Raw genomic sequence first — 13,232 nt, forward strand, 5'->3', positions numbered from 1 at the left:
CAGCGATTTGTTCCACAGAAGTGGACACGTATAGTTGGAAATCATCAGCATAGAGATGATATGGTAAAGAAAGAAGATTGGTGACGGTATTGATAAAAATGGAAAAAAGTAAAGGAGATAGGACACCACCCTGTGGAACACCAGCACTGAGACGACAGTAAGACGATAGTTTGGCCTGAAAAATTAGAGAGAAAATTAGAGATTGGCCTGAAAAAGTGAAATCTTGCTACGCAGAAGCCGAAGTTTTGGCTTTGGATTAAGCGCGTTGAGCGTATTTCGGCTTTGCACTAGGTATAACATATTTTATACTGACTTGCTACAGTCATTATAACATTGTTAATTTCTTCAAATGTTTCTTAATTCTCTTAGACATTCACGTGCAGAAATTCAGTGAAAGTAAAGTTGCAAATAAAGTAACCATAGCTAATAGCTTATGGTACGATTACACCTAACGAGTACAGTGGCGAGTCAGTGTCCTCGGCCGAGTACTCGATTGCTATAAAACTATAAACACTTACGAGTGCTCGGCGCAATTTCGAAATACGTATAAACGGCCACCACAGCACTGTCTCGGCCGAGTGACATTTTACTGTCTCGCTTCACTACTCGGTAGGTGTAATCAGCCCATTAGGTAATAGACCACAACAGCCGGGGCTCACCACTACGCCAGGAAGGTTGTCAAAACAAAACACTAGGAACTTTATTAAAAATAGACTAAATTAATTCTTTATTATTTTCCTAAGTAAATTAAAATTTAGGTTTTGTTGTTGGTAATGTCTTGTGATGACCACCATGCGCACCATTACGATTGTGTAAAGCTTGCTGTACGCTACTTATTACTGCTGCACCATGAAAGAATTTGCCCTGAAATGAAAAGGAATAACTTACTAATTACACTACAATATGATACACTAGAAAAATACTTATACTTAATAATCTCTTAGAACCTTGAGGAAACTCTTGACCGCGTCAAAAGATAATAAGTAGCTCCAGTTATGAGAACTATTCCATGCCAGAGCCAGACTTATTAAACTGTCTACCTACCTACATAAGATTTCCTAAGTTATGCCTACTTGACACACAGTTCATTCTTGGCAGTCCTTATTGGACCTTTTCCAATCCAAACAGTCATCAATCATTTTTTTCCAAAGCAACTACGCTAAGTCTATTTTTTTTCGCGGTACTTAAAAAACAACTATGGCAGTATAGATAATAATGTGTACCCACCAGACCGTCTTTAACTTTTTGAGTCCAAGGTTTTGGCGTAGTCGTAGTCCCTGATACGGGAATATTTATGCAGAACACAATTTGAGTGCATAGCGTAAGGAAAATGAAAATAAATAAAACTTTCATCGTGCACTCGCCTCTTACAAGTGTTATTGGAAATTAAATCCTTTGTAGACTTGATCAGTCTTTTATACAACAAAGACGGAGGAAAAATACCAACGTCGTCGTCTCATAAATCCCTCGCACATTCCTACATAAGGAAAGTACACGAGTAAAACACTTGATACCTACCTACTCCAAAAAACCCTACTTAAATTTGTTTAGTCTTACACAAAGCCAAGCGACGGTTTCAGTTGATTTATTTTGCGCGTGCTGCGCATACAAATATTGGCACTTGTAAATTCAATAGGTTTGGAACTAAATCCATATCCAATAACATTATAAATGCGAATACGTGTCTGTCTGTCTGCTGTTTTTACGCCATTTAAACGAATGGTTTACTTAACCGATTTTGGCAAAATTTCGAACAGAAATAGCTTGCATCTTGGGGATGGACATAGACTAATTTTTCCCAGAAAATCAAAGAATTTCAAAATAACATATGTCCCTTTATTTCTTATTTATTATAATTATTACTTATTCCAATAGAAAATACCAAGAAAAAAAACAGAAAAAAGTATATTTTCAGTGTTTTCGTAAATTAGATCGTTAGTGTTAGAGGTATACGACGTTTCGTACAATAAAGTCGTTTCGGTCACATCACAAGCAAAAAATATATTTTTTTCAGAATTTTGGGTCATTTACCTAAGTCAAAGTCAAAGTCAAATGATTTATTCAAAATAGGTAATTAATTACGCTTATTGATGGTCTGGTATGGTATTAGAAAATAATAGAAGAAAATAATCTTTATTTATTGTAATACATAATATAGTGAAATCGCTATGCTAGTGCTTCTTTCTTTTTCTGCGGAACATGCTCGCAATGTCGTGCGCTGTGTTTGCGATGCTGATAGCCCGCAGACCTTGACCCTGCAAATAACAACATGAAGTAAGCAACTTTCACTTTCTTACATGAATAATTGTGAGTGAATTTATTGCTATTTCAACCGATTCAATCTGTATCCATACTAATACTAAATACTAATATAGGTACTAATATTCATAATATTATAAATACGAAACTCGAAAGTGTGTCTGTCTGTCTGTCTGTCTGCTAGCTTTTCACGGCCCACCGGTTAAACTGATTTTGACTAAATCTGGTACTTACAGAGAGAGCTTGTATCCTGGGGAAGGACATAGGCTATTTTGAGTTCCGTAAAATCAAAGAGTTTCCACGGGATTTTAAAAAACATAAATCCAAAAGAAAAAAGTTGCCGGTATCATCTAGGTACACGCTGAAATTGTAATGGTTGTTTTCCTGAAGCGTTTGTCGTGGAATACCACGTAAATCGTTCTGTCGCGGGAAGACAACCACTAAAATTTCAGTGTATATAAATAGGTATCTTGTCAAAGATATTAAAGATCTCATCTTGGTGACGAACGGACTAAGTACTTTTTATCAAGGATATTTTAACTGAACTAATGTAGTTTTTTTTTGTAGCTACATGTAGTGGCCAGATCGTAAAATAGCCAATTTCATGAAGGGCTTGACTATTTCATGAAATAGTCAACAATCACTGTCCATAATATCGTTTAATCGTCAACGTGTATCGATTTGGCCACCAACGTTTGACCGTATCGATACTACAATATTTACAGTACAGGCTTTTCTGCCAATATTTTTTATATACACCTGTATGCGCAGGTATGCGCAACAATATATCGAACGTACACTTGACAAAAAGTATAATATTACTTACTACAATATTATATTGTTAGCTCTTTATTTAGAGTTCATAATATTATGAGGCTTCTAATTGAAAGAATATCTTGACTCGAAGAATAAACCTAAATACCTACCTACCTAAATTCTGATAACGATAAGGTCTTGAATCTTGATGAATTTTTTTAAAGTGACGAAGTAGGTATTATTATTGTGCTTCTAGATCGATATAATTCTGTCTTTGCATGGATGGATCCATTCAAATTACGCCCGGTGCGGACGAGGGCGGGTGATGTGCGGGTGTGCGGGGCGTCCCCCCAGCTCATGCGCCGATTGCCATCTCATAGGAATTAACGGTATTTACTTACAACAGCTTTGGCTCCTTTCTTGATAGCGCCTATAGGTATTTTCGGCCTTGCTTCACTGGCCCCGATGAATAAGGCTAATACACCCAAAATTAATATAAACATAGAGGTAAAATTCATTTTTACGGTTTAGTCACTTCACTGAACTTCTTCGAGATACAATAAGTAAGTACGTACAAATTAGCATAATGGCTTTTTATATTAGTCGTGAGGCTGATAAGAAAGAGATTCTTCGAACGTGAATGCAAGCGGGGACTCTCCCGTGCCCTGAGAGTCTGTTAACTTATTACTATACAATGCTAAACAATCGTGATTCGTAGTTTATGACGTAATATTATATTAATAACAATTAAACTTGACCGTATTAACATTGAAACGATTAATTTTATATACGCCTCGTTATCTATCTATAAATGATAGATCCGTTTTCTATCGATATTTAGTATTTAATTTAATAGATAGATATGTTATACAGGTACACTTTTAAGGCAGTTAGTTAGTATAATAAAAACATCTTCGTCTTGGCAGATAATAACAAAAGTAATTATCAATGATTTTATATCTGTTATTGTATAAGACTAAATGATAAGAACTGCCGCACTTCCTTCCGCATATTAACATGCGGATTAAAGTGCGGCAGATCTAATCCGTGCCATCACAATATTCAGCAGTTGACGTCTATCGGTTCACAATAACGATGATGGAATATTGAGTTTAGATTATCAGATTTCCATACTTAATCTACACTAATATTATCTACATCTACACTAATATTATAAAGAGGAAAACTTTGTTTGTTTGTTTGTTTGTTTGTTTGTTTGTTTGTTTGTACTGAATAGGCTCAAAAACTACTGGACCGATTTTAAAAATTCTTTCACCATTCGAAAGCTACATTATCCACGAGTAACATAGGCTATATTTTATTTTGGAAAAAAATAGGGTTCCGTAAGATATTTGGGTTTTTCGGACACAAGGTGTAAAAAATCAACCAGAAAAGTTACTTATTTTGCGTACGCTGCCTAAACTATAAAAGATAGAACCATAAAATGTTCTAATTAATTGTAGATCTTATAAATATCTACAAAAAAGTCCGCGCCACACTATACCCATCTATGTCGAGTGAGGCACAGCAACCATTTTTTTATTTAAAAATCTTGAATTTTTTTTGGACTACATTTAAACGCGTTTATTTTACTCATGCTATTAATCCTTATCAAAATAAATGATTTCATCACTAAGAACAGTTTATGGAGATAATATTTGGTCTTTGAATGATTAAAATTGGACGTTTGGTTTTGAAGTTATGGCGAAATTAAAATATTACGATTTCTGCTGCACGGCCCGTTGTCTACACTAATATTATAAAGAGGAAAACTTTGTTTGTTTGTTTGTTTGTTTGTTTGTTTGTTTGTTTGTTTGTTTGTTTGTTTGTTTGGTTGTACTGAATAGGCTCAAAAACTACTGGACCGATTTTAAAAATTCTTTCACCATTCGAAAGCTACATTATCCACGAGTAACATAGGCTATATTTTATTTTGGAAAAAAATAGGGTTCCGTAAGATATTTGGGTTTTTCGGACACAAGGTGTAAAAAATCAACCAGAAAAGTTACTTATTTTGCGTACGCTGCCTAAACTATAAAAGATAGAACCATAAAATGTTCTAATTAATTGTAGATCTTATAAATATCTACAAAAAAGTCCGCGACACACTATACCCATCTATGTCGAGTGAGGCACAGCAACCATTTTTTTATTTAAAAATCTTGAATTTTTTTTGGACTACATTTAAACGCGTTTATTTTACTCATGCTATTAATCCTTATCAAAATAAATGATTTCATCACTAAGAACAGTTTATGGAGATAATATTTGGTCTTTGAATGATTAAAATTGGACGTTTGGTTTTGAAGTTATGGCGAAATTAAAATATTACGATTTCTGCTGCACGGCCCGTTGTATTATCTACACTAATATTATAAAGAGGAAAACTTTGTTTGTTTGTTTGTTTGTTTGTACTGAATAGGCTCAAAAACTACTGGACCGATTTTAAAAATTCTTTCACCAGTAGAAAGCTACATTATTCCTGAGTGACATAGGCTATACGGGATCTTTAAAAACCTAAATCTACGCGGGCGAAGCCGCGGGGATCAGCTAGTATTATATAAAGAGGTATTTGTCGTTAAGTTTGTTTGTAGGTAATCTTTAGAACTACTGAACCGATTTTAAAAATTCTTTCACCAGTAGAAAGCTACATTATTCCTGAGTGACATAGGCTATACGGGATCTTTAAAAACCTAAATCTACGCGGGCGAAGCCGCGGGGATCAGCTATATTATTATAAATGCGTAAGTGTATCTGTCTGTCTGCTTACTTTTCACGGTCTATCCGTTTAACCGATTTTGATAATGTGCAGAGTAGACATGTGTCCGCTATAGCTTAACTTAACTGAAAACCGCTGCCGTGCCTATAGCGTACCGTAGCGTTATTGTCGTAGCTAGCAACGGTTTTCAGTTATCATCTATGACGAACCACCTGACAACGCAACACTGCCAACTGGCAACTGACAATGCATTGTTTGGTTTTTTGGTAACTAGAAACGCAATAATTATGCCTTCTCTTTCTTTCTTTCACTGAAAGCTGAGAAGGAGCGGTTATTGGCTACCGGCTTAGTAACTAAGAACTTGGTAAACCAAAGCCGACCTTATCTCTATTACGCTAAGGCTTAACTGTACAAGTACTTGTCCATTACACTTTGATCTATCATTCTAAATACAGTTAGCCTTAGAGTAATAGAGATAAGGTCCTCTTTGGTTTATCAATCTTCATGAAATGTTTTTGGTTAACTGGACTGTGGCAAACTATTCGTGCAGGCGTCCACTATAGTTTGACCTATGTCAATGATCAAATTAAACTTTACTGCTATGAACTTAAGGTTGTGATTACTTCACGATATTCATGAAAGTAAAATTGGTTTTATTTTAGTGAATATGCGCGCGCTAGCTATACAGACGGTATTGATACGGCAGCTAGCTTAGTTACTACTACGGAAACCGCTGCGCGTTGCGCATATTAAATTAGTTGAAACACAACTCTGATACCGATATTCGGCAACGGTTAACAATATCGGTATTGAAACTAAGTAACTGTTGATTAACCGTTGCCGTAAATAGCCAATAACGCCCATCTTTAGTGCAGAGATAGCTTGCATCCCAGAGACTAGACAGCACAGTTTCAAATATCATCCTGTATGAAATACGTAGTCTTTTCTTTGGTCCCTTTTTAAAAGTACTTACCTGCGTAAGTACTTAATTTAGGAAACAAACACTATGATGAGATTTTCTTTTCTAAATTAACTCTTACTTAGTGTTTCTTCTAATAAAACCAACATGTTGCCTACAAAACTAGCTGTTGTCGCTGCCAAAATTAATTTAACAATATTGTCCGTCTGTACTCGGTCTGCCTAGGGTTGCCAGGCGTCCGGATAAAGCCGGACATAGGTAGGCTTTTTGATTGCGTGTCCGGCCAAAATAAACGGTGTCCGGCTTGTCCGGCTTTTGTTAGGCTTTTTACATTTCGCAAACGAGCGTGGCCGAACGCAGGCGAGTCGACTGTCGGTCGCTCCCGCAGGCGGCAGTGCCGTCTGACATCAAGATTTATGACAATAATAAAAAAGCTTGATTTTATATTAAAAAAAATTGTCGTACCTATTAATACTTATATTAATAGTATGTGTCGCCTGTATAATGATCTTTTCACAGCTAACCGTAATATTGACATTTTTAATAATAATTTGAACACATTTAAAAAACATATTAATCAACATTTTGCATCTTCTCCACTTTAAGTATATTTTTCATAGTTAATTTTCTTGTATTTCTTTTTTCTGTGTTTTTATAAATTGTATCTTATCAGTTAGTTAGTGCATATATTTATTTAAGAATTGTTGTGTACACATATTTAGGGTTACCGCTTAGATCTTAATCTATTGTTTTTTTTTTAATTTGGACCATTTATAGCTGAAACCTGTTTTGTGTGCCTTTATAATAAAATAAAAATAAAATAAAATAAAATACTAAGACACAAAATCCTCAATAATGTAGGGTGTCCGGCCTTTCTACCCAAACGTCCGGCTAAACTGGCTGGTCTGTCCAGCTATTAGGTTTGGCGACCTGGCAACCCTAGGTCTGCCATATTATAGGCTATATCTAGAGACAATTTGTAGAGTTTTGCAAGAGAATGTGAAGCCGGTGTTCTATATTGGTTTACAAGTTGCGTTATTAAAAGGAAAGCTTATTATTCCCCTGCTCGTTTCTATACCTAGCGATGAGATATTACATTCTAAACTAACGAGACTGAAATGAAAATACTTAATCTAGTGTGATTTTTATGATTTTTTTTCCAAGAACATAGACCTATTAAAAATACAGACAAAGTTATCAAGGAATTAATTTTTAGCCATTGTGATTTATGTGATGTTTTTTGTATATACATATTTCTTGAGCTGTTCCGGCCGTGGTGATTATTCCTAATCCCTTTTTCTGAAGGATAAAAAATTATTATCTTAATGAGCCCTTTTGAGAACCAAATTTCGGCAGTCAATCTCAGCGGAAACTACTTAGCCAATTTTGCCGCTGGATATAATATTATAATAGGTTAAACAGGTAGTACTACAAGTGTACCTACCTACGCAAACAGGTGTATTTTCTATTCCCCTAGGTCTCATAGCACAGAGTAGGATATCTACTCATGTGCTCATAGTGCGAAGATGATGTTATGTCCGAGTCACACGTCACAATCCGACACCACTGGCCAGAGATCAATCAAAGGACCGGCTGTGGTGCGCCTGATTTACGTGCCTCTGTGTGCCTTACGTGTGATCTACCTAATGGACTAAGAACCAGCGCGTGCCAGACCTTCGTTATTTTATAAAAGCTGAAAGTTTTTACTATTAGCTGTTATCTCACAAATCCACCATGATCCATAGGTACTTCATAGTCGCCGATCGTTCCTTTCTGTGTTGGGGACAACACGCAGAGAAAATTTAAGCTTTTATAAAATAACGAAGGTCTGGCACGCGCTGGTTCTCTGTCTATAAGCATATATCTGTCTATATACCTAATAACATTGATAGATACAGGTACAATTTACCTACAGTACCTACTCTTAACATTATTCGTACCTATATGGTTAGTGTCCAATCATTACCAACGCAATAACATGGTCGAATCAATATCATCAGTATTCAGCTGCTTGATAGGTCAACACAAGCTCTATTTCACGATTCAGCTTACGTTGAAATTGAACCAATACGCGACAGGTCGGGATGGCAATCGGGGAGGGAACGCCCCGCATACCCGTACAGCCCCCGCGCTGTCCCGGGGCGGGTGAGCGCGGGTGATGTGCGGGTGTGCGGGGCGTCCCCCCGCCTCTTATCCCGATTGCCATCACAACTTGTCGCTGACAGAAAGTATTCATACGGTAACCTAAATCCACGTGGACGAAGTCGCGAGCATCAGCTAGTTAACAATAGGTAGGGTGAATATAATCCTATAGGTTTTTAGTTTAGGTATATTAAACTTTACTAATTACTACGTAGGTTATCTACTGTAGCAATAGTGACGCATTTAATCTATCAGAAAAAGCTCATTAGCATTAACGAGAGCAGATCAATCACAGCCTAGATCATTGATCAATTAATGAATGTTTACTTACCTACTTTGACTTCATTAATCTAGTAGGTAGGTATATGCTGAGTATGTAACTATAATGCACACAAATAATATAAATTTGAAGGTGTGCTTGTCTGTTACCCTTTAGGTAATCAAGTTTTATTAGATATCCGTTAGTAGGTTCCTATACTGTTTCCATGAAGTAAATTATGTACCTACATTGATTTTATTGTGAACTACGAGTAGATGATGCCCGCGACTTCATCCGCGTGGATTTAGGTTTTTTTTAAAATCCCATAGGAACTCTTTGCTTTTCTGGGATTAAAAGTTACCTATGTTTTCCGGAACGTAAGCTACCTCTGTACCAAATTTCATACAAATCGGTAAATCAACCTTCAAGAAACCCGTGGGATCTCTTTTGATTTTCCGGGATAAAAAGTAGTCTTTGTCCGTCCACGGGATGTAAGCTAACTCTGTATCGAATTCCATCCAAATCGCTTAAACTGTTGGGCCGTTAAAAGGTAGCAGACAGACAGACACACTTTCACATTTATAATATTATTAGAATGGAAGTATGGATTTCGGCCGTTGCATTGATGGGTATAATTTATTACAAGACGGAGTAGAGGTTTCAGTACCTATGCGGCTATCACATAACGACGAAAATCGATAGATATTACGTTTCAAAGTTAATTAAATGGATTACCCATTGAAGTCTACTTCAATAGGAGTACCCAATATAATTCTATGATAATTCTATATGTACATCTACTAATGAATTTATCATTCGATGGCGAATTCAAGAATAATGCGTAAGTACCTAGTAATGCGTTGACTACTCAAAAGGAAAACGCAAAAGCGTTTAAATACGACTAGGCTGAAATTATCATTGTCTTGATCGCAAATCTGCAAAGGAAACTCGATAATTCTAAAACCAAAGAAGAATTTACTTACATAAGAATGAAACTAACAGATAAGTAGGTAAGTATTTTTTAGGGTTCTGTACCTCAAAAGGAAAAACGGAACCTTTATAGGATCACTTTATTGTCTGTCTGTCTGTCTGTCTATCTGTCTGTCTGTCTGTCTGTCTGTCTGTCTGTCTGTCTGTCTGTCTGTCTGTCTGTCTGTCTGTCTGTCTGTCTGTCTGTCTGTCTGTCAAGAAACCTACAGGGTACTTCCCGTTGACCTAGAATCATGAAATTTGGCAGGTAGGTAGATCTTATAGCTGACATTTGGGGAAAAATCTGAAAACCGTGAATTTAGGGTTAGATCACACAAAAAAAATTAAATTGTGGTCATGAACTAATAATTAATATTTTCAACTTTCGAAGTGAGTGACTATATCAAGTGGGGTATCATATGAAAGGTCTTCACCTGTACATTCTAAAACAGATTTTTATTTAATTTTATGCATCATAGTTTTTGAATTATCGTGCAAAATGTCGAAAAAATACGACTGTAGTACGGAACCCTCATTGCATTTGGCCGGTTTTTTTATAATGGTAGTGCTTGCTTTATTCGTTGGTCACAGTGGAGCAGCTCCAAAGTCAACTTAAACGCTATTGAAAAGAGGCAAAGTTATTATAATTTTTAAGATTTAATTGAACTAGTCTAACGTGGACTAAGTAGCGGGCTAACCACTACTTAGTCCACGTGATATAATATATAACTACCTAATGGCATTCGGGAACAATGCAGGCTCTATCTAACAATGTGAAAGAATTTTCAAAATCGGAGCATTAGTTCTAGAGTTCATCCCTACATCGAAACTTACAAACGTTACTTACTTAGTACTTACCTCTTTATGTCATGTAGATTTATCGTTTTACTTTTTAGCATATAAAGTAGTTTCATTTTAACTTTATAAAGCCATTTCTTCTATAATATAAAAATGAATCATCAAATGTGTGACCAACACATCGCAAATCTCGAGAACCGCTGAACGGATTTCGCTAATTCTTTTTTTATAATATTCCTTGAAGTACGAGGATGGTTCTCACGGAGATAAAAATTTAAAAAATTTGAATCGACTGTCAGGCGGAACGAAGTTCGCCAGGGCAGCTAGTTACGTATAAATGAAGAATTAAGTAAGTACTTACTAAAAAATATATTCTTTAAAAATACTTTTTTCTTAAAGTACCTACCGAAAGAAAGAACAAAGATAGTCGAGGAAAATAAAAATACTATATTTTTAAAAGGTTTTTTTATTGAAACATATTTTATGTATCACTTTCCAACCATATTTCGGTATTTCATAACATACCCACTCAAAATAAAAATAAATTACAGATTGGTTTTAGCGAATAAAAAATTATGTAATGACAAAGAAAGCTAAGTACCAAGTAACTAAAACTTAAAATAATATCAGTTGTGCCTGTTGCGGACGTGAGAGTATATTTCATGAGCTGTCCCTGCAGCGCCAGCTACTCCAAGACCCTTTCTCTGAAAAAAATAATAAGAAACTGAATTAATCCCATCATAATCATCGTCCCAACCTGTGGAAGTCGAGTGATGGACATAGGTCTGTGGACACCTGGCAGAGTCAGCAGAGAGGCGATTGACGACGCACAATAATTTATGTCGTCATGAGTCATGACTGAATGAAAGTATTGTACTCCAAAAGAGAAATGAAAGCAAACAATAAAATAAACATAAAAATATAGCAATAATCCATAAGTTAACTTTTAAATAAATAAATAAAAGCAAAAAAAAATACCAATAGCGATAAACAATAATTTAAAATTTAATTAGATAATAATATTTAAGTGTGATGATAATTTTGAAAAGTGATTCGTGAGATTAGCTTTGCATCTCGGTTTTCCGCATGAACGTTGGATCAAGGCTCTCGTATTTTGAATAGGTATAAATATTTATTATTTTTATTTTTGGAGGAGTAATTAGTAAAGACTGATTAAGAGTGCTTTCTTAATGCTTTCGAATAAAGAAACATTTCAATCGGTCCAGTTGTTTTAGGGTGATATATGAACACATTGATAAAAGGTAATAACAAAAACATAAAACTTACAATAATTTTTCCTCCTTTCTTAATAGCGTTTACGTTGACTTTTGGGGCCGCTTCGCTTTGGCCGATAAATAGCGCAAACACTGCCATTATGAAAACAAAGATGGCTGACAGTTTCATTTTTATTTAAGTAGTTTTTTATTTTATTTTTAACAAATTTACAGATCGTTCCTTGCACTGCAAGCTTGCGTTCAAGACAATGATAGACTCACCACCGTATCCTCTATTTAAATGCCTTTACATTTTCCACGCGGTGCGTCGTCGTAAGGCTCTTTAACGACTCTGGGGTTATCCCATTGAATACCAAATGCATTGAGGCTGTAGTACAAATTGTAAAAATGTTTTAACAGCATATTTTAAAATACGTTGATTGCGTTATTTCTAAACGATTTGATATTTAAGCTTTTGTAGGGCTCCGTACCTCAAAAGGAAAAAGTAACCCTTACCAGGATAACTTCGTTGTCTGTCTGTCGTGTCTGTCAAGAAAACCTATAGAGTTGCTTCCAGTTGACCTAGAATCATGAAATTTGGCAGGTAGGTAGATCTTATAGCACAAAGAAAGGAATAAAGCCGAAAACCGTGAATTTGTGGTTACATTACAAAAAAAAATGTGTTCATGAACAAATAATTAGTATTTTCAATTTTTAAAATAAGATAATTATAACAAGTGGGGTATCATATGAAAGGGCTTTACCTATACATTATAAAACAAATTTTTATTTACTTTTATGCATAATAGTATTTGATTTATCATGCAAAATGTCGAAAAAAAGTACGGAACCCTTGGCGCACTTGGCCAATTTTTTAATTAAGGATTTATAAAGCACAGGTATTTTAAGTTATCCCATATACGTTGGTCCATAGGTTGTACGTTTTGTAAAGTGACACAATCTTGATACTTATACTTACAACAGCTAGCTTATGCTCTCGACTTCGTCCGCGTGGACTAGGTACACAAACTTCAAACCCTTGTTTTACTTCTTTAGGGATTGAATTTTTAAAAATCCTTTCTTAGCAGATGTCTATACGTCATAATACATAATAAATGCTAAACAACCCGATCCGTCCAGTGGTTAGAGCTGTGCATTGATAGATCAGGCTGTCAATCAGGCAAGTCAGTCATTTTT

General features: G+C 35.5%; 1 protein-coding gene across 3 annotated transcripts; it reads right to left on the reverse strand.

Annotated features, from left to right (window-relative positions):
• Positions 1–698: 698 nt before the first annotated feature.
• On the reverse strand, positions 699–12,285 carry LOC117986608 (moricin-like). 3 transcript variants are annotated; one of them, XR_011237280.1, is made up of 3 exons: positions 3,417–3,693; positions 1,228–2,255; positions 699–864 (listed from the first exon to the last, which is right to left on the reverse strand). XR_011237280.1 is itself a non-coding variant. In XM_069501696.1 (3 exons), the coding sequence occupies exons 1-2, from the start codon at positions 12,223–12,225 to the stop codon at positions 2,172–2,174; spliced, it is 201 nt and encodes a 66-aa protein (XP_069357797.1). In that variant the 5' UTR covers positions 12,226–12,285; the 3' UTR covers positions 699–864; positions 1,228–2,171. The 3 variants fall into 3 exon arrangements, 2 of the variants coding, with proteins under 2 accessions (XP_069357797.1, XP_034829367.1); XM_069501696.1 differs by lacking the exon at positions 3,417–3,693 and adding an exon at positions 12,109–12,285; XM_034973476.2 differs by lacking the exons at positions 699–864; positions 1,228–2,255; positions 3,417–3,693 and adding exons at positions 11,374–11,525; positions 12,109–12,285.
• Positions 12,286–13,232: the final 947 nt, after the last annotated feature.

This window comes from Maniola hyperantus, chromosome 11 (assembly GCF_902806685.2).
Source record: "Maniola hyperantus chromosome 11, iAphHyp1.2, whole genome shotgun sequence".
Classification (NCBI taxonomy): Eukaryota; Metazoa; Arthropoda; class Insecta; order Lepidoptera; family Nymphalidae; genus Maniola; species Maniola hyperantus.

Coding starts and splice junctions, on each gene's coding strand:
- LOC117986608 (XM_069501696.1), bottom strand. CDS start 12,225: ATGAAACTGTCAGCCATCTTTGTTTTCATAATGGCAGTGTTTGCGCTA. Junction 2,256..12,108: donor AGAAAGGAGGAAAAATTATT/GTAAGTTTTATG, acceptor TGTTATTTGCAG/GGTCAAGGTCTGCGGGCTAT.